The sequence below is a fragment of the Eptatretus burgeri genome, chromosome 1 (genome assembly GCF_056783735.1).
Source record: "Eptatretus burgeri isolate ZD-2024b chromosome 1, Ebu_testis_v1, whole genome shotgun sequence".
NCBI classification, from domain to species: Eukaryota; Metazoa; Chordata; class Myxini; order Myxiniformes; family Myxinidae; genus Eptatretus; species Eptatretus burgeri.
The window spans coordinates 139,252,358-139,277,767 of NC_140961.1; the positions used below are offsets into that span (position 1 = coordinate 139,252,358).

The following is a 25,410-nucleotide window of genomic DNA, read 5'->3' on the forward strand; positions in this document are numbered from 1 at the left end:
AATCTGGCCTACATTGATCTCTCAGGACTTCTGTGGTGAATGTACGGCCATGTGATTTTGAGGACTTGACAATTAATGAATATGTCATGACAAAATTTTGCCTGAACATGTGCTGGAATTGTGCGCCTGATGTTGGCTTGGGATCCTGAGTTGAAATCCCCCTGGGCTTTTGAATTAATACCAGGTGGGGTTGACTCTGCCTGTCATCCTTCTGAGGTCGGCAAAATGAGTGCCAGCTTGCTGGTGTCCTGTGTCGGAGTGGCGACCCGTCCAGGATTGGGCCCAATAGCCAAGGAGACTGCTTCGGCAGCACCAACGTTGTGCACAGAGTCTGGTCCCAATGGATGGATGTGCTGGAATTGAAGTCGCACAGTTCCAACGGGCTGATAGAGATGGTCTCGTATCTAAACTATCAGAGTACCCTCCCGATGGGCGATCCTGTTTCAAGCGTGCAACATGTTCGTCTGATGCATCCCTTTATTTGGGGGGTATATAGGCAACAGAACGCTGCCTCAATCACTCCCAAATTTTTTTTTTTAAGGACCACTCCACCTGTAGCTTATCTGGGCCCTGGCCCAATGTTGTAACCCAAATTTGGGAGCATTCTGACTGGTGGGTCTGAAGAAGAAGATTTTTGGAGGAATTTACTAAGTCTGCCATTTTTGACCTACTTAAAGTCACATGACCGGAACGAGCTTTGCAATCCCCGTTAACAATCGGGAGCGCAACGTTGCTGCCAACTTTCAGCCGCATCGGCTCAGCGGTTTGGCCGGAGAAGTCGAAATAGAAGACGGATGGACGGACGGACATGGCACGATGACAATGCCGTTTTTTTTTCTGAATTTCCAATTGCAGATAAGCTCATAACTTGGGTTCTGCACATGAATGAAAATATGTGTACTGCTTCTGTACATATATAATACATCATCGTTATATAGCTCGCATAATTCCAATTGCACCGGCGCATCTCGGCTGATACCGGAGACCTGAAGCCTGAGGCTTGTATGTCCCGTCCGTCTCCTTCATGAGGCTCATGATGCCCATCGACTCCAACCTTTCGATATTTGATGATCCTTTTAACAGTCACCCAGGTTGTTTTACATTGAACGGAAAACCTATAGGGAGGGCATGGCGACTGTGAATATGACGCCTCTCTTAGGCCTAGGCTTTCTAAAATGGCGGACATATGATTTTTTTTTATTTTCAGGTTACAATTGTGTGGGTAGTATCAGGCTGTCTGTCCAACCAACGGGTATAGAGCAGACATACCGACATATAAACATTTGCTCCATTATTATTTACAAAAACATCATCAACAACATCCCCTCGTTGTACTGGGCTGCAATCCTGGGCGGGTCGCCACTCCGACACAGGAAGTCAAGGCAGGAATTTTGGAATTTGTTCGTGGTGCCGGCGATAGCTCGCTTACTCTTTGGGAAAGGCATTGTGCGTTATTTAACGTCCACCAACTAATGCTAGCAGACAGGACGCTCGGTTTAACGTCCTTCCGAGGGGCGGCACACACATTGATTAGTCATCCCGCTTGTGAAACACCGCAGTGACAGTTGATAGCCGGTTCGGGATTCAAACCCAGTGTATACAGCTTCGAGACTCGTGTGCGTACCTCTAGACCAGGGGGTCGCCAACCTTCTTTTCAATGCGAGCTGCTTTTGATTAATGAAATATTTCGAGAGCTACCGAAACATAAATTGAAAATATATGAATTGATAAGGGTACAAATTCAGTTACTGCAGTTCAATTACAAAAATTCATATTTGAAGTGAAGGAAAATTGATCTTTGCTGTTACTTCATTGTGAAACTTGAAACTGCATGCTCTGTTCATCAGGACTGCATAATCTGGTGTGTCAGTACTGAGATGGTAACTGTGATGGAGTCCTTCAGATGCTCGTCTGTCAGACGGGTTCGAAATTTAGATTTGATGCACTCACTTCATGTTGGAAAAGGCAGATTCACAAAGATAGGTCTCGCCAAAGAGGGAAGCCACTTTCATCGATACCTTGTAGATGTTACTCTACTTTTCAGTATCCACGAGACTCCAGAAATTTGTGGCAGACTGCATTGATTTCAACTGAATGTCATTTTGAAGGTGATAATCTCCATCGCCAAAGGGACACAATCAAGGACAAAGAGCACACTCATTTGTTCAGAAATGTCACTAACATCAACTTCCATGAAAGGGTTTGAAGTGAACATCACACGGGGTTCAACCTCCTCAAAAATCATTAAATCTGTCGTTAAACTCTTGGCCAAGCCTGGTCAGGAAATCACTGAACTTGGCAATGTCCATGATTCCAACAGTAACCACATTCTCTGCTCGTGTTTGGAGCACAGAAGGAAAATGATGCATTTTCCTTTACTGGACTTGTATCAGAAGGTTAAGCTTCGACTTGAAAGTTTTTACTGCACTAATCATGCCGGCTAATTGTCTTCTGTTTCTCTTGGAATCCACAGTTCACGGCGTTCAATGTTTCTGTCATTTTTGTTGGAAATGCCAATTCAAGCAGCCACGCAATGTTTGATAATTTAGTGGAATCTTCGTTTCTTGACTCCATGAAAACTTTAATTTCTGGGAAAAGTGAAATAAATTGACAAAGTATTTTTCCTCTGCTGAGCCACTTTCGGAGTGCAGCAACAGATCGCCATACTCGGATGACAGTTCGCCCAGAAAGGACTTGTGACTTCGGTGTTGTTTCGCCCTCGCGCGAATCGCATTAATAGTTCGAACAACAGGAGACGAAACGTGATCAAACCCCATTACGTTGGCACAAAGTGGGTGTTGATGAATGATACAGTGGGAGTTAAAGAAACTTGGGAAATCAGGGTCTGCTTTACATGTTGCGATGACGCCCGGTCATCGCTGGCACGCCATCGGTTGTTATCGTGACGAACTTGTCCAAAGACATTCCTTTCTGCAAAATAATTATTGACCTTGGTGTCGATATCAACTCCTGGTTGTGGATTTCAGTGACAACAATTTCAACAATTCCTCTTTAATTCTGAAGTCTTCAAACACCATGTCTGTCTGTCTGTCTGTCTCTGTCATCGGTTGTTGTTGTTGTTGTTGTTGTTGTTGTTGTTGTTGTTGTTGTTAAGCCCAGTCAGCACACATATGGAAACTTGGACTCAAGATTGTTGTGGTAAGTGTTGCAACAAAATTAACTTTATTATTGTGTTACTGTCTTTATTAAGACCATGCATCAATTGTTAGCTCCGCCACCGAAGGTGAAGGAGGTTATGTTTTAACCCCTTTCTCTCTGTTTGTGAGTTGCAAAATCAAAGATTTTTCAAGTATATTGGTCAGTCGATTTTGTTACTCTGTTTGTTCACACGGCTAGAAACTTCACCACATGGTAGAGTTTGTCATAAGGAAGAAGCCTATTGTTTTTGAGGTCAGAAGGTCAACATAGGCCCGAAGTTAACAACTAAGGTGGTATTTCTAAAATCCTCACTTTTCATCCCATTGACTTGAAATTTGATGAGGATTTTCAAATCAAGTCACTGAATTCAATCACCAATTATTTTCGAGTTGATGACCTTGAGTCATCCTTGAGAATCACCACCAATTGGCCAAAAGGTCAACATAGGCCAAATTTCTAATATTGTCAATTTTTATCCGATTCACTTGAAATTTGCAGAGTTGTATATTTGGTCATTTAATTCAACCACCAATTATTTTTGAGGTCAAATTTGTTTTATGGATTTTGTGTCGTGCTCTGGATGACGTTGTCTTCTTGTCAATTGCCGGAATCCTTTGGATTTCGGCAATTATGTTGGTCGGTTGTGTGTGTCATTCTGTGTGTTTGTTTACCCTGTAACAGCCACACCGTTTCAGCGATCATGACCAAACTGGTTATAGACGTCGGCCATGGTCCAACTTGGACACTTGTTTTTGGTGAATCTAGGTCAAAGGTCAAAGGTCAAAGGCAAGGTCACCGAAAACCCGAAATTCTTATTTTCACAATAATGTCCACTAAAATGGTCGTATCGACTTCAAACCAAATACAAAATGTGCATCTTCCAATTCTGCATCCAACTATATGTCTCATTGGGGTGTCACGCCAACACCCTTCTTGGCGGTCGGGGGTCGAATGTCAGGGGGTTGGGGGGGGGTGTCGGGTCAAAACTTTCAAATTGCGATTAAAAACGCCATTTCAAGTCCGATTGACTTCCAAGTTTTGATCATGACCAAACTAATTGCTATAACTCATTAAACTGTAGCACTATCGACTGATAAAAACCAAATTGATTTCCAGGTTTTTGTTTTTTCAGAGATCATGGAGATATGACAAAGTTATTCCGGCAATTCCTTGCTCAACGAGCAATTTCATTTGTTTGTTTGTCCGTTTGTTCGTGTGCAGGATATCTCAAAAAGTTGTGGACGGATCCGGATGAAATTTTGTGGACAGGTTCGGTGTGTGAGAAGAACAAACTGATTAGATTTTGGTGAAGATCTGGATCTGGATCCGACAACGAGAATTTTTAAAGTGATTCTTCACCATTAAGAGATTGGGCCAAAAATGATATATAGCATGATATCTCAAAAAGTTGTGCACGGATTCGGATGAAACTTGGTGGACAGGTTGGGTGTCTGACCACGGCGAATTGATTCGATTTTGGTGAAGATCGGAATCCGGATCTGGATATGAGAATTATTTCACTTTTTTAGTGATTCTTCACCATTGAGTGATACTGACACACACACACGCACACACACACTCACTGACACACACACTCACTGACACACACACACACACACACGTTCCCCAAGCCCTGGGTTTGAATATAATTGATCAATTACATGGTTTGGCAGCCATGTTGGATTGAAGGAATATTTTAAAAATTCTCTCTCTCTTCAACCACCGCACCAATCAACGTGAATCTTCAAGATTATGATCGAGTAGTGATTGGGGATAAATGTTTTAAATTTCAACCTGATCGATGCATTGTCTGGCAGCCGGAATTATTTAATTTTTTTAATCTGAGTTCTTTTTTATTGTATTTTTTTTTGAATAAGGCTCAGTTGGCTGTGCCTGGATGGGTTTGAGGGTAGAGGAGTCGCAACTGAAACCCGAATCCCATCCAGATTCCTCGTGATGACTTCATCTTTGCTTTTTGCTTGTTCAGGTTCCTTCTGATGACTCCAATGCAGGACTTATTTTATTTGGTATTCCATTCGATTGTAATTTAATTTCTTTAATTGCAAATGTGCCGACAGAAGAGTTGGCTCGCACCGAGTCCTTCTCAAGACTGCGCGGGGTAAGCATTCCACGAAAATAGCATATAGTTTGTATGTACAATTCATTCACCATCAAATAGCTCACAATATATCTTGATGGCACCCCCAAATACCTTAACAAACTGGATGCTGTATTCATCAAATGCTCAAGGTCATGTGCCATCTTCTTGGAAATCAGCAAAAGGTGCAAAAACAGATCCCTGCAACTACAGACCAATCAGCCTTCTCCCAATCATCAGCAAGGTTATGGAATCCATCATCGCTTCAGACATGAAATCCTTCCTCTTCTCCAATGGCTTGATTTCTGATCATCAATTTGGTTTCAGACCAGGTCACTCTACCCTGGATATGCTGCTTCTGCTCTCCCATCAATGGATGGAGGTCTTCAATGCCAGACAGGAAATCCGAGCCGTATCCCTGGACATATCACGTGCTTTTGACACAGTCTGGCACCCTGCCCTACTCACCAAACTCTCTTCCCATGGTATTCAAGGCCATCTCCACTCATGGCTCGCAGACTTCCTCTCCTGTCGCAGTCAACGTGTGGCCCTAAATGGAGTTTAGATTCCAGGCTGGAATTCCTCAAGGTCGCGTTCTGGGCCCTGTTCTTTTTGTGGTTTTCATCACTGATCTCTCTGACTCTCTGAAAAATCCTCCATATCTCTTTGCTGATGACTCCACCCTCTGCCGTACCATCTGTCATCCCTCAGACCGGCAAGCAGCAGCTTCTTCGCTCACTGCAGATCTGGATAAAATCACAAACTGGTCCAACACGTGGAACATGTCTTTCAATCCAGACAAATCTCACACTCTCACTATGTCTCTTCGAAAGGACCGTTTACAAAACCCCCCATCCACTTTCTCAACAATCCTCTGGAAGAAGTCTTTTCTTTGAAGCTTCTGGGTCTCACTATCTGCCATGACCTTTCCTGGGAAAGCCACATTTCAAACCTCGCCTCAAAAGCCAGTCGCCGACTGGGAATCCTCCGTCGTGCAAGGTCCTTCCTCGGCCCTCTTGAGCTCCTGACCACTTACAAAGCTTTCATCCTCAGCCTGATGGAGTACTGCTCTCCCCTCTGGCCCTTAATCCATCCATCAGGCTCCTTCAAATTCCCTGCTTTCCTTCCTGAAAGTCCCTGTAACTAATGCCCATCTTGTATTCCCCATGTTCCCCATCCCTCTCCCTTCCACATATCTCCTGTCATCTCTGTTCCCCACTATTTGTCCTTCCCTTTCCCACCCCTCTTGTCTCATGCCCCCCTTGCTGTGTGTTGTGTTCGCTCTCATGTGAGCCTCGACAAATGTATACAAAAACAAAACCCCAAACGACCTTGTAAACCAGACGCCGATTGGTACATCTCACATTTAAAACCATTTACATTATATTTTAACTCCGCCCCCCTCTGTTCATTGGTTATTTCGTAATATGGAATAGGCAAAGTTGAGAAGCGAACGTAGAATTCTTCTCGCATTCGCTTCTGACTTTACCTACAACGTGTTCACAACTGTATACTTGCCAACTATACCGTGGTACGTGTAAGCGCCGCACAGCTGATGATTTTGACGCAATTTCCGGTTACTTCGGCCTGGATTCGGGATCAGCGATCAAATTATGTAAATCACGATTAAAAAATATTTTTTGATGATGCGGGAGATATCTTTATTAAAATTAACTTTGGGGAAAAAAATAATTGAATAAATAAATAAATAAATGATCACTTCTGGTCAAGAATAAAAGAAAATATAAGTTCTGGAAAGAGTTTCAAAATCACTCCGGGTAATGTTAAATACAAAATAAACACTTCCTGTCATGAAAAAAAAAATCACTTTCGGAAGTATAAAATTAACTTTGGGGAAAAAATAATTGAATAACTAAATAAACACTTCCGGTCATGAACTCCCGGCATGCATCATTCCTCATGACAAAAACCGGAAACAAAAAAAAACCAGAAACAAAAAAAAACGGAAGCAAAAGGGTCATAGCCAACGACACGGAATCACAATTGGCAGGGTATTGTGTTGTTGTTGTTGTTTACTATTCTCTCATGTGCACGCGTTAAGTAATATTCACAAGATAGAAATATAACCCAATCGTGTTGATACACCACACAGCGTTTAATAACAACCGGAAGCAAAAGGGCATATTATCCAACGACACGGATTCCAAATCGCCAGAGGTATTGTGTTGTTGTTGTTTCCTATTCTCTCATGTGCACGCGTTAATATTCACAAGATATAAATAAAACCCAATCGTGTTTATACACCGCACAGCGTTTAACAACAACCGCAAGCAAAAGGTCATAGCCAACGACACAGATTCCAAATATCCAGGGGTATTGTGTTGTTGTTGTTGTTGTTGTTTCCTATTCTCTCACGTGCACGCGTTAAGTATGAAGCTCACTGCGTTCGCTATTATATTTTAGCTCCACCTTCTCTTTCTTCATTGGTGATTCAGTGTTCCATTTTAGCTCCGCCCCCCTTTCTTCATTGGTTATTCAGTGTTATATTTTAACTCCGCCCCCTCTGTTCATTGGTTAATCAGTAATAATTTAGCTCCACCCACTAATTCTTCATTGGTTGTTCAGTGTTATATTTTAGCTCCGCCCCCCTTCTGTTCATTGGTTAATCAGTAATAATTTAGCTCCACCCACCAATTCTTCATTGGTTGTTCAGTGTTCTATTTTAGCTCCGCCCCCCTTCTGTTCATTGGTTAATCAGTAATAATTTAGCTCCACCCACTAATTCTTCATTGGTTGTTCAGTGTTCTATTTTAACTCCGCCCCCTCTGTTCATTGGTTAATCAGTTATAATTTAGCTCCACCCACTAATTCTTCATTGGTTGTTCAGTGTTATATTTTAGCTCCGCCCCCCTTCTGTTCATTGGTTAATCAGTAATAATTTAGCTCCACCCACCAATTCTTCATTGGTTGTTCAGTGTTATATTTTAACTCCGCCCCCTCTGTTCATTGGTTAATCAGTAATAATTTAGCTCCACCCACTAATTCTTCATTGGTTGTTCAGTGTTATATTTTAACTCCGCCCCCTCTGTTCATTGGTTAATCAGTAATAATTTAGCTCCACCCACCAATTCTTCATTGGTTGTTCAGTGTTATATTTTAACTCCGCCCCCTCTGTTCATTGGTTAATCAGTGATAATTTAGCTCCACCCACTAATTCTTCATTGGTTATTCAGTGTTATATTTTAACTCCGCCCCCTCTGTTCATTGGTTAATCAGTGATAATTTAGCTCCACCCACCAATTCTTCATTGGTTGTTCAGTGTTATATTTTAGCTCCGCCCCCTTCTGTTCATTGGTTATTTAGTATTTTGGTTTTAATTTTGAAGTTAAATGCAACTCCCGTTGTCAAGTGGATGAGCAATTGACATCGATAACTTCATCGATCGGTTCGTCTTAAACAATTCGGTTGCTTAACGAAATAACTTTACATAAAACGTTCATTTTAATTTGCAGCAACTGCGGCGCTTCGAGTTTGAAAAGGCAAAGAGGTGATTCGTGCTACGATTTGTACTTCCTGTCAGAGGCAGTGCGCATGCGCAGTTCGTGCACCGGTGGTTCCTTCTCGTTCGAAGTCCCGTTCCCGATTTGTGAATGGGTGTTCAGCGGGATTTCTTATCCCATTGCCGTTTCCGCCTGATGGCTGAATCCGCTGACTGGAATAAGAGGTTAGTATCTGCCTGAGTTCGTCTTTTGTCCACTTTCTTCTTCTTATTATTATTATTATTTTGTACCAGTCCTTGCGACCTTCTTATTTTTCTTTTTTTTTGGTTTTTGTTCTCCTCAGTGTTAGCTCGACTCCGCTACGAGGAGCAGCTGAAGGAGACGCGGCTTTATACACTATAAAGGAGGCGGTTGTGAGGAGATGTGATCGAAGTGTTGAAGATAATCAAGTGAAGGGATAAAATAATATAAGTGCACAATAACTATCCAGTTGAGTGTACAGCTTATTCAACTTCAAAATTTTTTTTTACCAAATCTCAGCTTGTTCCACACAGAAATCCTAAAATGGCCCGGACTATATTATTGGCACCTTTTAGAAGTTGTGAGAAATAATAAGATTTCAAGCAGGTGATTCTCCTTTACTTCGGAATTGAACTCACATGTGGTGAGTTCTAGGTTCCTGCAATATAAAAAATAACTCATTCAACCAGTTTGAATGGAGAAAAGGAGTCATTGTGCTGTTTTGTGTGACTGTGTGTACCACGATGAGCATGGAGAAAAGAAAGAAAGGAAGAAAACCAGAGAATTGTCGGAGGAGGAGGTCAGACACAAGATTGGAGCCAAGCATGGACAATCTCAAGGTGACAAGTCCGTCTCCAGAGACCTTGATGTTCCTGTGTCCACCGTACGCAATGTTATCAAGAGGTTTGAGGCCCAGGGCACTGAAGCCAATCTTCGTGGACAAGGCCGCAAGAGAAAACTTGATCGAAGATTGTTCAAATGATGAAGAAAGCACTTCGATCAACTACCAAACAGATTCAAGCTGACCTTCAAACACAAGTTACGACAGTTTCAACTCGCACCATCCGTCGCCAACTCGATGAAAGGGGGTTCGATGGTAGGAGACCCAGGAAGACCCCACTGCTGAGGGAGAGGAGAGAAGGAAGGAGAGGGAGAGAGAGAGAGAGAGCGAGAGCGAGAGAGAGAGAGAGCGAGAGAGAGCGAGAGAGAGCGAGAGAGAGCGAGAGAGAGCGAGAGAGAGCGAGAGAGAGCGAGAGAGAGCGAGAGAGAGATAGAGATATATAGAGATATATAGAGATATATAGAGATATATAGAGATATATAGAGATATATAGAGATATATAGAGATATATAGAGATATATAGAGATATATAGAGATATATAGAGAGATATAGAGATGACGACGACTGGAGTTTGCCAAAACACATCTGAACAAGCCAAACTCCTTCTGGGAGAATGTCCCGCGGACAGATGAAACCAAATTAGAGGTTTTTGGTGAAGCACATCATCTCTATGTTTACAGAAAACAAAATGAAGCCTTCAAAGAAAAGAACACCTTCCCTACAGTCAAACATGGAGGAGGTTCAGTGATGCTTAATGAAATAGCTTACATCATCCTCTCAGCAAGACATCCTCCCACTCACAGCCACTCTTTGCTTCCGCCCACCAAGTGAGTTTGCAATCCAATTACCCACCTGACCAGCCACTCCAGCCCTCACTTTGGCTAACAACCTCCGATGTGGTACCTTATCAAATCTATCTATTTATTGCTAAAACTCTCCCCTTGTATATTTGTATATATGTATGTAAGTATGTTCTCGAAATACAGCCAAAACGGTACACGATAGCACAGATTTTTTTAGTGCCACCTTACTCACCATTCTTCTGCGGTGTGCAGTATCAAGTTTCGTTCAAATCGGGCAACGAAAAAATAATTTAAAAATCAATTCCCGATTCAATCAAGTCCTCTTCAGGATTATTTGATCAATGCAAACAACCTCAGCGGTATAGTTCACTGGAGCTATCTTCTTTTTTTGTTGTTGAAATTATTTTTTTTTCATCAACCGCTGTCACAACGGGAACCCAACGGGTTCACAGGTCGTCTCGTGCCTTCTTAAAATCTAGATATACTTTGTCCACTGCCTTTCTCTCATCCAACCAATCAGACACTGCCTCATAGAACTCTAAAATATTCGCAAAACAGGAACTACCTTTGGTAAACCCATGCTGACTACCTTTAATGAGTTTGTATTTGTTTAAATGGTTCCTCATCCGGTCCGCAATTAATGTCTCCAACACTTTCCCCACAACTGAAGTCAAACTAACAGGTCTATGGTTTCCCAATTATTCTCTGGATCCATTCTTAAATGATGATTCCGTTTGGAGAGGTCCTGGGCTGAAAGGATTGAAACCTTGAGGAAGAACGGTCCCCAGCTGATGATCCTTGCAGTTGGGAAATCAGTCAATTGCATATTTGCATATAAGTTAAGGTTATAACTTCAAATATAATTTCTTTTGTAAGTACTTACCAGTACATAATAGGTGAGCCTGGTGTTGGCTTAGTGGTTAGGGTGGCGGCTTGTGATCCTAGGGTCCTGAGTTCAAGCCCCGTCGGCCGCTGAATTAAAATACACCAGGAGGTTGACTCAGCCTGTCATCCTTCCGAGGTCGGCAAAATGAGCACCAGTGTACTGGTAAGGGGGACACTGCATCAGCGGCATAGCCGCGTCCCAACCAATGATGCAACCAGCAGCCACAGGCTGCACTCGATAGAGTACATAATAGGTGTGTGTGTGTGTGTGTGTGTGTGTGTGTGTGTGTGTGTGTGTGTGTGTGTGTGTGTGTGTGTGTGTGTGTGTGTGTGTGTGTGTGTGTGTGTGTGTGTGTGTGTGTGTGTGTGTGTGTGTGTGTGTGTGTGTGTGTTGTTGCGTCTTGCTTCCTTCTTGGGACTACGGTGCAGTAATTGTCTTTATTTTGATTCCATTTGCGACTCTCCAATCCTCCGGTACCTGTCCTGACTCCAGTGAGCTATTGAAAATATCTGTTAACATCTCACTTACCTGCTCTGCCACCTCTCTCAATGCTCTCAGTTGCATATTATCTGGACCCGGAGCCTTATCTTCTCTTAGATTACCGAGCTGTTCCTTTAGTTTCTCCACTCCAACCTGGATCTTCTGTAAAAGCCCTTCCTCCCCTTGATACTCTCAGTTATTGGCAATTCTCCTGACTGTTCTTGTGGAAAAGTTGAAGAAAAATACCTGTTTAATAAACCTGCCATCTCACTTTCATCACGAACCACGCTCCCGGTGCTATTCATAAATATTCCGAAATGCCAGACAAGTCAGAAATTCTATTGTTGTGCAGTATTGCCACACGCTTCACACTGGGCTCTGTCTCTCTGTCTCTCTGCCTCTCTGCCTCTCTGTCTCTCTGCCTCTCTGCCTCTCTGTCTCTCTGTCTCTCTGTCTCTCTGTCTCTCTGTCTCTCTGCCTCTCTGCCTCTCTGTCTCTCTGTCTCTCTGTCTCTCTGTCTCTCTGTCTCTCTGTCTCTCTGTCTCTCTGTCTCTCTGTCTCTCTGCCTCTCTGCCTCTCTGTCTCTCTGCCTCTCTGCCTCTCTGTCTCTCTGTCTCTCTGTCTCTCTGTCTCTCTGTCTCTCTGTCTCTCTGCCTCTCTGCCTCTCTGCCTCTCTGCCTCTCTGCCTCTCTGCCTCTCTGCCTCTCTGCCTCTCTGTCTCTCTGCCTCTCTGTCTCTCTGCCTCTCTGTCTCTCTGTCTCTCTGCCTCTCTGCCTCTCTGCCTCTCTGCCTCTCTGCCTCTCTGTCTCTCTGTCTCTCTGTCTCTCTGTCTCTCTGTCTCTCTGTCTCTCTGCCTCTCTGTCTCTCTGTCTCTCTGTCTCTCTGTCTCTCTGTCTCTCTGTCTCTCTGCCTCTCTGCCTCTCTGCCTCTCTGTCTCTCTGTCTCTCTGCCTCTCTGCCTCTCTGTCTCTCTGTCTCTCTGTCTCTCTGTCTCTCTGTCTCTCTGTCTCTCTGTCTCTCTGTCTCTCTGTCTCTCTCTCATTGATTCTTGTCACAGCTGATAATAATGATTATGACACTTAGGACCTGTACTGATGGAAGACTGAGCGTTTTGGATGAACCAGCATCTCAACGTGAGTCGACTTGTCCAAAACTACAGTCTAATCGAAATCATATTTTATTTGTTTTCTCATGCTTGAGTTGTCTTTCTGGTTTTGTTTGTACAATGTGATTGTAAATTCCAACATTTGATATTGTATACAATTAAAGGGGTTGGCAGGATGGACTGGATGTACATACACATGACTCTGAGCTGTCTCGCCTGGGTTTGAATCTCGACACAGCTATAAACAGTCATCCACGCAGGGCGATTCATCATTGTGTGTGCTGTCCCTCAGATGGACGTTAAACTGCGCGTCCCGTCTGCTGGCATTCACTGGTGGACGTTAAAAATCCCACGCTGCCTTTCGCCAATAGTTGGCGAGCTATCGCTGGCACCATGAACAAATTACAAATTATTGTCCTGACTTCCCGAGTCGGAGTGGCGACCTGACCGAGATGGCAGCCTCGTAGCTTTGGCAGCACCAATGCTCTGCATCGGGTATGGGACATGATGACGAAGATCAAAATGCAAATAAATGCCTGGATACGTGCTCACTTGACCATTTGGCCCACCATGCTTGTGCTGCATCCACATCTCACATTACCAACCCACTGCAAGGAGTGTTAAACTGCTACCCCAAACAGGAGCATTAGCTAAGGTATAAACACACAATGGCCTGCTCTTTTCACAAGACACCATGGAACTCTCGCAACATAAATGCAGACGTTCCAACCAGCTTTGTCCCCCGTTCCAAAGGGTGGGTCACCTTGAGATGCATCGTCTGCTTGTACTGGATCTTAACCCTCGTAGATCGAATACAGGTTAGACCGCTCATCGGTGAGTACCGTACACTACAATACCGACTGAGCTGTCCTGCCGCATTTATTCCACATTGATTGGGAATTTTCTAATGGATATACAGCTGGTGATTACATCACTTCAAGTTTGAGTGATTGATTGGGTGGTGTCTGTTGGACTCGGTAAGTTTTATTATTTCTCTGCCTGTCACTGTGTTCTAATGCCAAGTGAAAGTGAGACTGATGTTTGGTATTTTGAAGGAGGTCGATGAGGTAACAGTAAATTGGCTCAGCGGAGTAACTTGCTGTGCGTATTGTATACCAGGTATGCAGGAGCCTCTTCTACCCCCATCTGCCTTTGAACACGGCGTTGCTCACTCCACTACGACTTCGAACCTTTCACGTCACCCACAAGATCCCTTGTTGAACCAACCACCCTGTCCCACTCCAGGACAAACCAAGAACACTGGTGAATATGCGTCTGTCCCTTTGTTTTTATGATTTTACTTTCAATCTGATTGATTATTGTTAATTTCATTTGTTGGTTTGAAATATGGAGGTGTCATCTAAACTTTTTGTAATTTCAAGCAGCAAACAAAACACGAAGTTAGAATTGGCCCAAACAAGTGCAGTGGTGGTCAATTGTTGAGGAGGACAATACATTATAATCCCAGAGGTTGTGTGCTCAAGTCCACTTGAAGGCACCAGTGTTTAGGATTTGGCATTCAAGTTTCTTAAAATTGAGCGAGACTCGGGTGAATTGCTGCGTCGCTATCGCATTGTCTGGGAAGAAAAAAAACCAAGCTGGGTAAGGAATGACCTTTGGGGAGAGGGTAATCTGTCTGCCTCAACTGACTTTGGTCTACTTGTGATGGTAGTTCCATGCATTGCGGTGACTGGTACTCTGTTGATGTCTTGCGATGACTGCTGATGCTGTTGGGTTACTGGATTACCAAGACATTAAAGATCAGAATACAGGCATCTGTGCAGTCTTGTGTCCGTCTTCATCGGCAGACCAGATAAATAGTAGAGTGTACCAACCAAAAGGTGATAAGATCACGTTTCCTGCTGTGGAAAAATGAGGTGTGGCTGAGGCTTTGACCGTTGGTCCTTAATTCGGGTGCCCGATACTTCAGCTGAGCGTACACCCCATGACAAGCCATCGCTCACTTAATGGGACTTGCTGCAAGGAGACATTCTGGCTGTTCAAGCCAAGCCTAATTGCTTTCTTTTAATATCTCTGTCTACTCATCGTCATTCTTGTGTGCAGCACGTGGTCCTGACTTTGCATCATTGCTGGGAACATGGGAATGCCAATGATGTAGTGCCCCATGTAGGTTAGAGCAAGAATCTGGAATTTGTTCCGGGTGCCGCGATAACTCATCTCCTCTTTGTGGAAGGCACCATATTCTGGGGATGACGGTTTATAGCTGGGTCGAGATTCATCCCTCGGCTAGCTCCGAGGCTCGTGCACATCGCTGTAGGTTATCCTGCCAGTCTACTTATCGACGACCATGTACCTTTTGTGCCGTTCTAGTTTCCACATGGGATTATTTGGTGGGGTAACGCATGGAGCTCATCATGTCAGAATTTTCTCATGCCTCTGGTTACTACTTTTCATCATGCAGAAATACACCAACAATGCTACAAGTTCGATTTCAGGAACATCATAAACATCCCTTTACGTCGTGTCGTGCCTTTTAAAAAGTCGTGCCTTCTAATTGGATTGCAAGCCTGGTGTTGGCTTAAGGTTTAAGGCGGCTGGCTCAAGATCTTCGGATCTTGAGTTTGAGCCCGTCTAACCGTTGAAATAACACCAGGTGGGTTGACTCAGCCTGTCATTCTTCCGAGGTCAGCAAAAATGAGTACCAGCTTACTGGTAACGGGGGGCATCAGCGGCACCACAGCTGCGCTTCCAGAAAATGATGCAACCAGTAGCCTCAGGCTGCACACGAAACAAACAAGAACACTGGATTGCAAAGATTCTTGCAGCTCCATTTCGTTGTTCGTGAAACGACTGTTTTTTGTTTGTTTGTTTGTTTTTCGGATCGTCCCTCGACCTCATTTTGGACTATTACAGAGAAAATACAACTTGACTTCTTTTGCTTTCTCATTTTCAACATGACCCTGACATATTATCTGCTGAAACACAGTGAAGACCTTCCAGTTCATGTCTTGCAAAAAATTGTGTTGTACAAGACGAATAAACCCTCCCAAAGAAAAAGGTTCCACAACCATTTTTGCAACCACAAATAGTATCCCTTTACGTAATTCCAAACTGATGAGCTTTGGTCTCCAAATAAGGCCTTTTAACACTGGACTTATTCAGGGGTGAACCGACTCGAGCTTTTGCGCTTGCTGTTTTTGCCCTGGGTCCATGAGTGAGATTGGTCTCGTCCCAACCCAACCCTGCTTTCGACCAAGGGTGAGGTTTTTTTAACCCAAGGCAAAAAGTGTACTGTGAGCCAAAGGGGTTTGAGTTCACCCCGTCATCTGTAATTAACATAGCATGCGGGGTACAGAGGTCAACATGAAAGCACGTGTTCTCTGTGGCTTTCAATCCTACATTGTTCCTTTTTCACTTTTTCATGTGCGATTTTGTAGCTCATCTTGTCCGTCATAACTAAAATGTTTGCAATGGCTTTTTTTGATTGATTTTCCTCCCAAATGATTGATTTTTGCGCCCAAACAGTGCGGTCGACCCCGGGGCGAACAGAAAGTGGTCAGTGCTGAACAAGTGTAAAACGATGCTAGGGTCAAAAACGTTCCGCATCTCCGGGGCGAGTTTGTCGCTGGGGTTCAACATTAGTGTAAAAAGGCCTATAGTCTGCTTTGGATGGCAAATCTTGTGATGCATTGGAACTAAAACCGCATAATATTGTTCGACGTGCACATCGACCTCCATTACTAAGGCGGCAGCATTTGTGGTTGGTACGTTGTGACAACAGCGGCTGCAAAAGCAGAAAATAACTAGAACGGCACAAGTTAGAGCGCGTACCTCCGGCAGGCTGTAAACTTTGCTTGGTGTCCCACTGATAGACCGGATCTGCAGCCGGACCTTAACCAAAATCTAATTGGCTTGTTCTTTCACCTAACGAGCTCCTCCACCAAGTTTTCTCATAACCCGTCCACAACTTTTTGAGATGTGCTGTATATCAATTTTCGCCCCATCTCTCAATGGTGAAGATTCACTTCAAAAAAAATTTCTCATATCCGGATCCGGATCTTCACTAAAATTGATTTGGTTTATCCTTGTTCCACACCCAACCTGCCCACAGTTTCATACAAATCTGTCCACAACATTTTGAGATATCAAGCTCACAAACAAACAGACAAACACTGATGAATGTGTTCTTGGTTCAGAGAGAGAGAGAGCTCTCAGATGGACGGAGGTTATAAACGGTAAATTGTTTACGAAGGATGCAGAAAAGGATTTTGTCTCATCAAAACCTTTATTGCAGACACAAAGTTGGTAGATTTTGGTATAAAAAGTGAAAATCTGCCCCAATACCACACTGTGCCCATCTCACCCTTCTTCACCCCCAGGTTTTTGTGATCAGCTGGGCTTATTAAATGACCCAACTGCAACCAGAGAGCAACATGTGTGTTGGGATTTGAAAAGTGCTGTAAATGTTGGAGATACTGAGGTTGCACCTTGGAAAACGGCAGTTGGATGTGGTGGTACCTTCCCTGCTGCCGAAAGTTTTGCTGTTATTGGCACCAAGATCATGGGGAAACCTGCTTGGAAAACGAGTGGATGGAGTGATGGAGAGAGACTGTGTGTTCTTGGTTCAGAGCTCGAGAGAGAGCGGAAGGCACGAGAGAAGGTGAGATGTGAGATATTGTGTGCAAACAAAAAGGCAGAAAATCAGTATTTAACGAAAAGTCTGTTCTTTTTGAATTTTCTAGTTATTAATCGAGAATGAAAAAGTTTCCTTTCCTTTTCACATCAACCTTGCCAACATCCTTTTTCATTGCAGTGTTTCCTTTTCTCCTCCTCCTTCTCTCCTCTCCTCTTTTCCTGCCCATTCATTAACTTGGTTGTGTCCAAGAGTTTCTCTGCTAACAATTCGTACCCTCCGTCAACTTTCTCTTTCATGTGCCTCAAACAAACAACAAAATAAAGGATACAACTTTCTGTATTTGCGATTGGTCATGAACTAAAGGTTCATCCCACTTGCTTTGTCACTGATTTTAATCCCACAAGTTTTGGAAATGGAGTTTCCTTCATGAGGGGACCACTCCTCAAGCAGTGTGTTCTGGTATTATACCTCTCTTTGGAGGGTTTGGTGCCGATTGTCAGAAAGTTTGAATGTCCGCAACGAAAATGGACAAAAGCATTCAAACGGTTTCATCGCATGACGACATGTCGTGTAGAATTTGTGATGTTCTCTTACTGTGCCGTGCCGCTACAGGCTGAGGAAAGCTGTACCAAGGCTTTGGAGAAAAACGAGGAGGCTGCACGGAGGAATATGGATGTTGAAAAGAGGCTCGCAGTCGCTGAGAAGAAAGTTCAGGAGACCGAGGAGCTGTGTGTGAAGGCCGAGAGACGATGTGCGGAGGCGGATGAGCGGTGTGAAGCAGCTGAAGGCAAATTGGAAACATTGCAGACTGAGTTGGAGAATCAACATGCCAAACATCAAAAGGTTCAAATCGGTCTTTGTTTTATCTCCCAAGTTACTGTTATTAGCCACTGGCCATATTTCCTGTAATTTATTGTTGCTCTTTCCAGTTCTTACCAGTTTGTTGAAAACATCCATTTGCCTTACCAGCTTGTTATCGGAGTTTAGCAGCCTGTAAGTTAAGGTTATCGAAGCTTGGTAACCTAGTGTCCGATGATGCAATCATGCCACTGTTGAGCAAGGAATGTGAGTCACAATAACCCACCACTAATTGGATACAATTTTATCATCTCGGGTTTTGACAGCTAAGTGATAATGACGTTGCCCATTTCTGGACACGTGTGATCAGGGTTCTGATTTGTACCTTTATCACCAATTTCTCTGTGTCTGCAAATATAAATCTACTCCACCGGTCACAAGTTTTAGAACACCCCCATTTTTTTCAGTTTTCACTGAAATTTAAGCAGTTTAATGTTTCAATGTACTCTGAAATTAAAGTATAGAACAAATTAACAATTGCAGATTAAAAATAAATCATGGAATCGTTTTGTTTAACGAAATTTAATCTAAATTTTTGACTCATCAAAGTGGAGCCACCTTTTGCAGATATAACAGCTGAACATACTCGTGGCATTCTTTCCACAATGGAAATCAAATATTGTTCGGAAAGTTCTTCCCAACACTGTTGCAGAAGTTCCCACAAATGTGTTGCACTTGTAGGTTGCTTTGCTTTCACCCTTCTGTTCAGTTCATCCCAAACCAGCTCGATGGGGTTTAAGTCTGGAGACTGTGCTGGCCATTCTATGATTTACAACCTACCGTCTTGTTCTTTTATTCTAAGGTAGTTCTGACGTCGCCTGGAGGTGTTTTGGGTTGTTGTCTTGCTGTCGGATGAACCCATGACCAACTAGGCGTAGACCAGAGGGTATTGCATGGCGCTGCAAAATGCCGTGGTAGCCCTTTTGGTTCACTCTGTGCAAGTCGCCAACTCTGGATCCAGCAAAAGAGCCCCAGATCATCACGCTTCCTCCTCCATGTTTGACAGTTGGTGTCACACACTGAGGAACCATCCTTTCGCCTACTCGATGGCGTACAAAAACCCTGCGTGATGAACTGAAGATTTCACATTTTGATTCATCGGTCCATAAGATTTTCTTCCAGTTTTTAGTAGTCCACTGGCGGTGCTTCATGGCCCAGGCAAGCCTCTTTTTCTTATTTTGCCATCTTAGCAATGGCTTTCTTACTGTCACTCGACCTGTCAAACCTGCAGCTCGAAGTCTTCTCTTCACAGTTGAAACTGAGACTTCCTTACTTCGACCAGTGTTAAGCTGTGCTTGAAGCTACTGCCCAGTGAGTTCCTATCACGCAAGCTGTTGACTCTCAGAAACTTGTCTTCTGATTGTGTTGTGGCTTTGGGTCTGCCAGACCTCTTCCTGTCAGAGTTTCCTCCAGTTTCCAAGTGCCTTTTGATGGTGTAGGAAACTGTACTCACTGACGCCTTGGCTTCTTTGCAATTTCTCTGAAGGAAAGACCTACACTTTTAAGGGTTATAATGGTCTGTCTGTCTTCCTTCATTAATTGTCTTTTTCCCGCCATTATGATAGCGATATACTACTTCCTGTAGTGCAATGTTGTCCAAGTAATGCTTCAGAGGGTGGAGCAACACAGTCTATTCCAACACTGCTTTTATACAGACAGAAGGTTTGTAACTAATCAACAAAAGTCAGGACACCTGCAGGAATTGTTTGCATCAACTTTCAAGGCTTAATTGACTTCCATTGCTGCAGAACAGCTGCAGTTGCTAACCCATTACTTGTTCCCTGAAACGGGCCTTTTTAACAACTCTGAAATGTACATTATTTTTCAGTTTTTGGTAACTTAAACTTTTTTTTAACCTCTGGCAGTTTACCGCTTAGCTTTGTACCATTTCAGGTTATTCACTGGACTTGAACTGCTTAAATTTCAGTAAAAACTGGAAAAATGGGGGTGTTCAAAAACTTTTGACCGGTAGAGTACATCAAATCTTGTACAGTGGAATTAGGATGGTTTTTTTCAGGTCATTCTTTATTACTTGCAAAGTCGAAGATTATGCAAGTACATTGGTTGGTCGATTTTATTATTCTGTCTGTCTGTCTGTTTGTTGCTTACAGGTCACAATTTTAAACCGATCTTCACAAAACTTCACCACATGGTAGAGTTTGTCATAAGCTGAAAGTCTATTGTTTTTGAGTTCAAAAGGTCAAAAGGTAAACATAGGCCAAAGGTCAACAACTAAGGTGTTATTTCTAAAATCCTCAATTTTTATCCAATTGATTAACCTCAGCCATCGAAGATGGATGGAGGTTACTGTTTACACCCCTGTCGGTTTGTCTGTTTGTTTGTTTGTGAATAGTATTACGGAAAAACTCCTCGAAGGATTTCGACGAAACTTGGTAGGGGGATTAGGTATGGTCGGTCCAAGGATCATGCCATTATATTTTGGACTTGGTCCAAATTCCAATATGGCCGCTATGTGGCTATTTTGAAAAAATATTTCTATTTTTGTTTTTGCATTTCTACATGTCTTAAGTGATTTCCAACCCCCCCCCAAAAAAAACAATTGTTAGAGAAAAAAAACCCAGAAAATTGTCTTTTTTTTTTCTCTAACAATTTTTTTTTAGAGAATGAATTGAGTATGTGGAGTACGAATTGAGTAGTGAGTACGAATGAATTGAGTATGTAAAAGGGAAAGTTGCAAACTATAACTCTGAGCACTGTTGACGTCAAATTGAATAAATAGGATATCAGGTTCACTTGAGTGACCAAGCCGTATTGGCGGCGGAGGTTTTGCACTCTACCGAGTGCTCCCCCTCTAGTTTGAAATTTGAAGAGGATTTATATTTCAGGTCATTGAATTCAACCAAGCAATTGTTTTTAAGGTCAACATGGACCAAATGGTCAACATATGCCCACGGTCAACAATGAAGGTGTTATTTCTAAAATCCTCAATTTTTATCCAATTGACTTGAAATCTGAAGAGGATTTATACTTCCTGACAATGAATTCAACCATCCAATTATTTTTGAGATCAACATGAACCAAAAGGTCAACATAGGCCGAATTTCTAAAATGGTCAATTTTCATCTGATGGACTTGAAATTTGAAGAGGGGTTGCAATTTGGTCATTGAATTCAAGCCTAAATTATTTTTGAGGTCAAATTTGTTTTATGGATTTTGCAAGTTTCGTGCTCTGCACGACGTCGTCTTCTTCTTTTCTTATTGATTATGAACATTTTGCCATCATCCCTTTTTCTCTTAAATATCCAATGCCTTGTGTGGATGTGGCTTTTGTGGGTGGGGCTTGTGTGGATGTGCCTTGTGTGGGTGGGGCTTATGTGGGTGGAGTCAAAAAGGGGCGGAGTTTTAAAAAGGGGTGGAGTCAAATTTCTTTTTTCAATTTATCTTTGTCTTTTGTAATTCCTGTGAATAAAATGAACCTAAAATCTCTTCCCCCTTTAAATCACATAATTTGTAAGTCCAAGGAACTGTACCGACAACATCAATAATTTTAAAAAGTTCATTTGTCCATCGCTTGGTATAACTTTTTTCAAAATGAGATTTCCACCTGTATATTCTTACTCTATCAACAACTTTGAACTTAGGCTTTCTGGCATTAATCTCTCTTTCATATTTTAATTTTGTTAATGCATCTGATTGTTTAATTTTCGTTGAGATATGAATCGTATCATTGTACTTATCTACAATGTCCTGGATTAAAGATAACCGAGTTGAGTGAATTTTTTTTATATAGTCTCTCTTTTAAAGTGCGATTAAAACGCTCAATAACAACCGCTTTTCTTTCATTAAAGGTGCTGTGTTATGTAATGTTATTTTAAAGAAAATTCATAAATGTTTTGTTGTAGAACTCTGTACCCTCATCAGTCCACAATTTTTTTAGGTTTTCTCTTGCTTTTATTGAATATCTGTTGGAAAGATAACATAAGAGTATTACCTGTTTTGTTTTTCAAACGGGAATCCCACGCATATCTACTCCTCAAATCAATGACGGTTAAAACATACTTGTACCCCTTATCATAATTGAGTTCAATTTAATCAACTTCCTTGGAATAAACCTTCCTTCTATGAAACTTTGTGATTATTGGTTTATGTAATTCATCAGCTAATTGCTCTTCAATCTTAATGACATCATTAGAGTCTATAAGTTTTCCGAATTTTCAAGCCCAAGTTTCAATTTAGCACTGATCATCTTCTTCACGATGAACCTATCAACTTTTTCTCTCAAGGTTGGATTTTGTATCAGAGACAAATAATACAACATTTCTCTATCGGCTTCATGTTTTTCTTCCAACGTTGTGCTATTTCCATAATCAATATCGTGCCTCATGCACACTTCATCACTATTCATAGTTTTGCTCCACGGTTTAGGATTGTCAGCCTCATCTAATATTTTATTCAAGTTTGTTCCTGGACCACAAAAAGAATACCCTGGTCGATGTAATTCCCCTGGTATTCCAGTTGTTGTAAATTTACTTCCTGATAACTTTTGTATATCTCCCTATCGTTTGTGTTTGGTGATGAATTCACTCTTTTTTGAACCACACACTGAACATGTACCTTTTTGTATAACCCGATTATTTTTACTTTTAACATACGAGATATTTTTACTCTTGGTTTTCTTTATACATTTGAGACAATAACTCATTTATTTATGTGAAAAATTCCTACAGAGTGCAAAAACCTTTTTAGTTTCCAACATGCACATTTGAATCTTAATTTTTAAAACATAAAGAATCCTTGGAAATGTCTTCACTCTCTCCTCCATTTATTTAAGAAAAAAAAATGTAAAACTTTTTTCAAAGTCAATTATACCAACATCATCAATAATATAATCTTTTCCTTCTTTCTCTCCTTTATTTCCACTTTCTCGTTTAAATGTTCTCCCTGAAACCGATGTTAATAGTCTTGACACATATATTTCTAATAGACTTGCCAATTCTTTGTTTTCCTCCTCGGTGCGTTGAGATTGATTTATTTTCTGTAATACCTTTGATCTTTTTATCATCTCACTGGTTTCCATATTTTTATATTTATTTATTTATTCTCTCTCTTTCCTCCCTCTCCCTCTCCTCCTTCTCTCTCTTCTCCCTCTCCTCCTCCTCTCTCTTCTCCCTGTCCTCCTTGTCTCTCTTCTCCCTCTCCTCCTTGTCTCTTCTCCCTCTCCTCCTTGTCTCTTCTCCCTCTCCTCCTTGTCTCTCTTCTCCCTCTCTTCCTTCTCTTTTCTCCCTCTCTTCTTTCTCTTTTTTTCTCAGTTTCTTCAACTTCCTTATCCCTTACTATCCCTGAACCACCTTCACCCCATAGAATATTATACATATATTCATCTAGATTATTTGATATTCTTGCATCCAAAATAATTCTTTTTTACAACAGGAAACCAATAAAATTTGTTGTGATTTTCTCAGAGCCTTGTGTTTTATTAACTTTAAAATTCTTTCATTATTTAACATTTTAGTTAAATCCAAAGTTGTTGGTTAGTACAATCCAAAGTACATCAGCATAAAGCCAATCTTTTATTGAAAATACCTCATTCTTATGTTGTAGAACATATTTATTAAAATACCGAATACCCTTTTCTTGAAGGTATGCTTGGACGCAGAAATGATAATTTTCTTGAAGCCTTCTTGCTGTCATTTATGTATCAGAAATATATGACAGATTAATATAATGACAGGAAATACCTCCCGATGTTCCCATAGTTGGATCAGTTTGTATTCCCTTACTTATTATATTGTTACGTTTGAGGGGGGTATGCATTCAAAGGGTAATTAGGATGTTTAATTAGGTATGCCATGCTGTTCGAGTGTACCAGGATCTCGATGTAATAAGTAGCAATTCAGTGGTGATAAGTTGTCTAGTAAATGTCCATTTCTTCAAGGGGGAAATGATAATTGTCACGTAATTAGATAGGGATACGGGATAGGGTAAGTGTGTCTGCGTAAACCTCTTTTAGTATTCCCTGGAGGCTTGCCGTGACGTCACAGGACAGTGCTGCGGATAGCTCCGCCCCGTGATCACGATTGGCGGAAGGCGACGGCGGAGGGCCAATAAAACGGCTCGATTGGAAGTGACGAGGACTCAAGGATAAAAAGGCTCTGTTCGGGGAAAAGGGGAGGAGGAAGAAGATCGGTACAGAAAAACCATTCTGGTGGAGGCTGTTGTGCTGGGAGCGTGCTGTGTTGTTGCGCTGATTCGATCCTGGATTGATCGTGTCTCGTGGCCTTGCTGTGCCTCGTGCCTCACCTCGGTTGGCTCTGGGGTTCTGCTGGCTCGGAGTACGGGGTCGAACGGCGGGCGGACCTGCCTCCCTCTCCTGCTCGCAACTTGGTGCCAGAACCGGCTCCCTGGCGGCTGTGAGCGGACTTGCGCCGACACCAGGAGGTCGACAGCACCACGGTGTCTCCTGCACCAGACAAGCACAACGTCAGCTCGTCCAACGCCAATCCAGGGACTGTTGCGTCACCACCACGGGCCAGCCTGACCACCAGGACCAGCTACGGTGTGTGTGTGTGTGTGTGTGTGTGTGTGTGTGTGTGTGTGTGTGTGTGTGTGTGTGTGTGTGTGTGTGTGTGTGTGTGTGTGTGTGTGTGTGTGTGTGTGTGTGTGTGTGTGTGTGTGTGTGTGTGTGTGTGTGTGTGTACCTGGCGCCTTAGACGGTTTGAGATTGGTATATCCATTGGAATTGTTTGTGTTTTCCCCACGCCCGAACCCACACCACCATCCCGTCGAATCGCCCCGGATCCCTCCTCTTGCCGAGTCTTATTATTTCTGGTTAGAGAAATAAACATCATTAACTCAGTGAAAAGCGACTCGTGCCACCTTCCTCATCCCGTTTGCGGTAGAGCGATTAGAACCGCCATCTTTGGGTTGTAGAAATAAACCGCCTCCATCGTTTCGGCTCATTCTACGTTAGCGGGACTGTTCAAGTCCTGTGGACGTCACAATATATAATCCTGTTCTTTGTGTTTTCATGATATAAACTATAGCAAAACCATAATTGATTTTACCCTTATTAAATTGTTTTATTTGTTGTTTGCTAATCGTGCTTCCACAAAACTCATTCTCGGCACCAAGTGGATAATA

The 25,410-nt window shown here is 42.4% G+C and overlaps 1 protein-coding gene and 1 long non-coding RNA gene across 12 annotated transcripts in view; one reads left to right on the forward strand and one right to left on the reverse strand.

The window, feature by feature from the left end:
- The first annotated feature begins 8,609 nt into the window (after positions 1–8,609).
- Positions 8,610–25,410, forward strand: part of CCHCR1 (coiled-coil alpha-helical rod protein 1) — an 89,848-nt gene continuing 73,047 nt past the window's right edge. For 2 of the 11 annotated variants that reach the window (XM_085845139.1, XM_085845131.1), the window contains exons 1-5: positions 10,009–10,408; positions 12,833–12,882; positions 13,974–14,117; positions 17,195–17,475; positions 18,064–18,294. In XM_085845139.1, coding sequence (XP_085701265.1) covers positions 10,329–10,408; positions 12,833–12,882; positions 13,974–14,117; positions 17,195–17,475; positions 18,064–18,294 — 786 coding nt within the window. In that variant the 5' untranslated portion in view covers positions 10,009–10,328. The other 9 variants (XM_085845103.1, XM_085845076.1, XM_085845148.1 and 6 more) reach the window with 9 other exon arrangements.
- On the reverse strand, positions 23,828–24,714 carry LOC147035602 (uncharacterized). Its single transcript, XR_015062305.1, has 2 exons — positions 24,571–24,714; positions 23,828–24,422 (listed from the first exon to the last, which is right to left on the reverse strand). It is a non-coding gene; the product is annotated as an uncharacterized LOC147035602 (long non-coding RNA).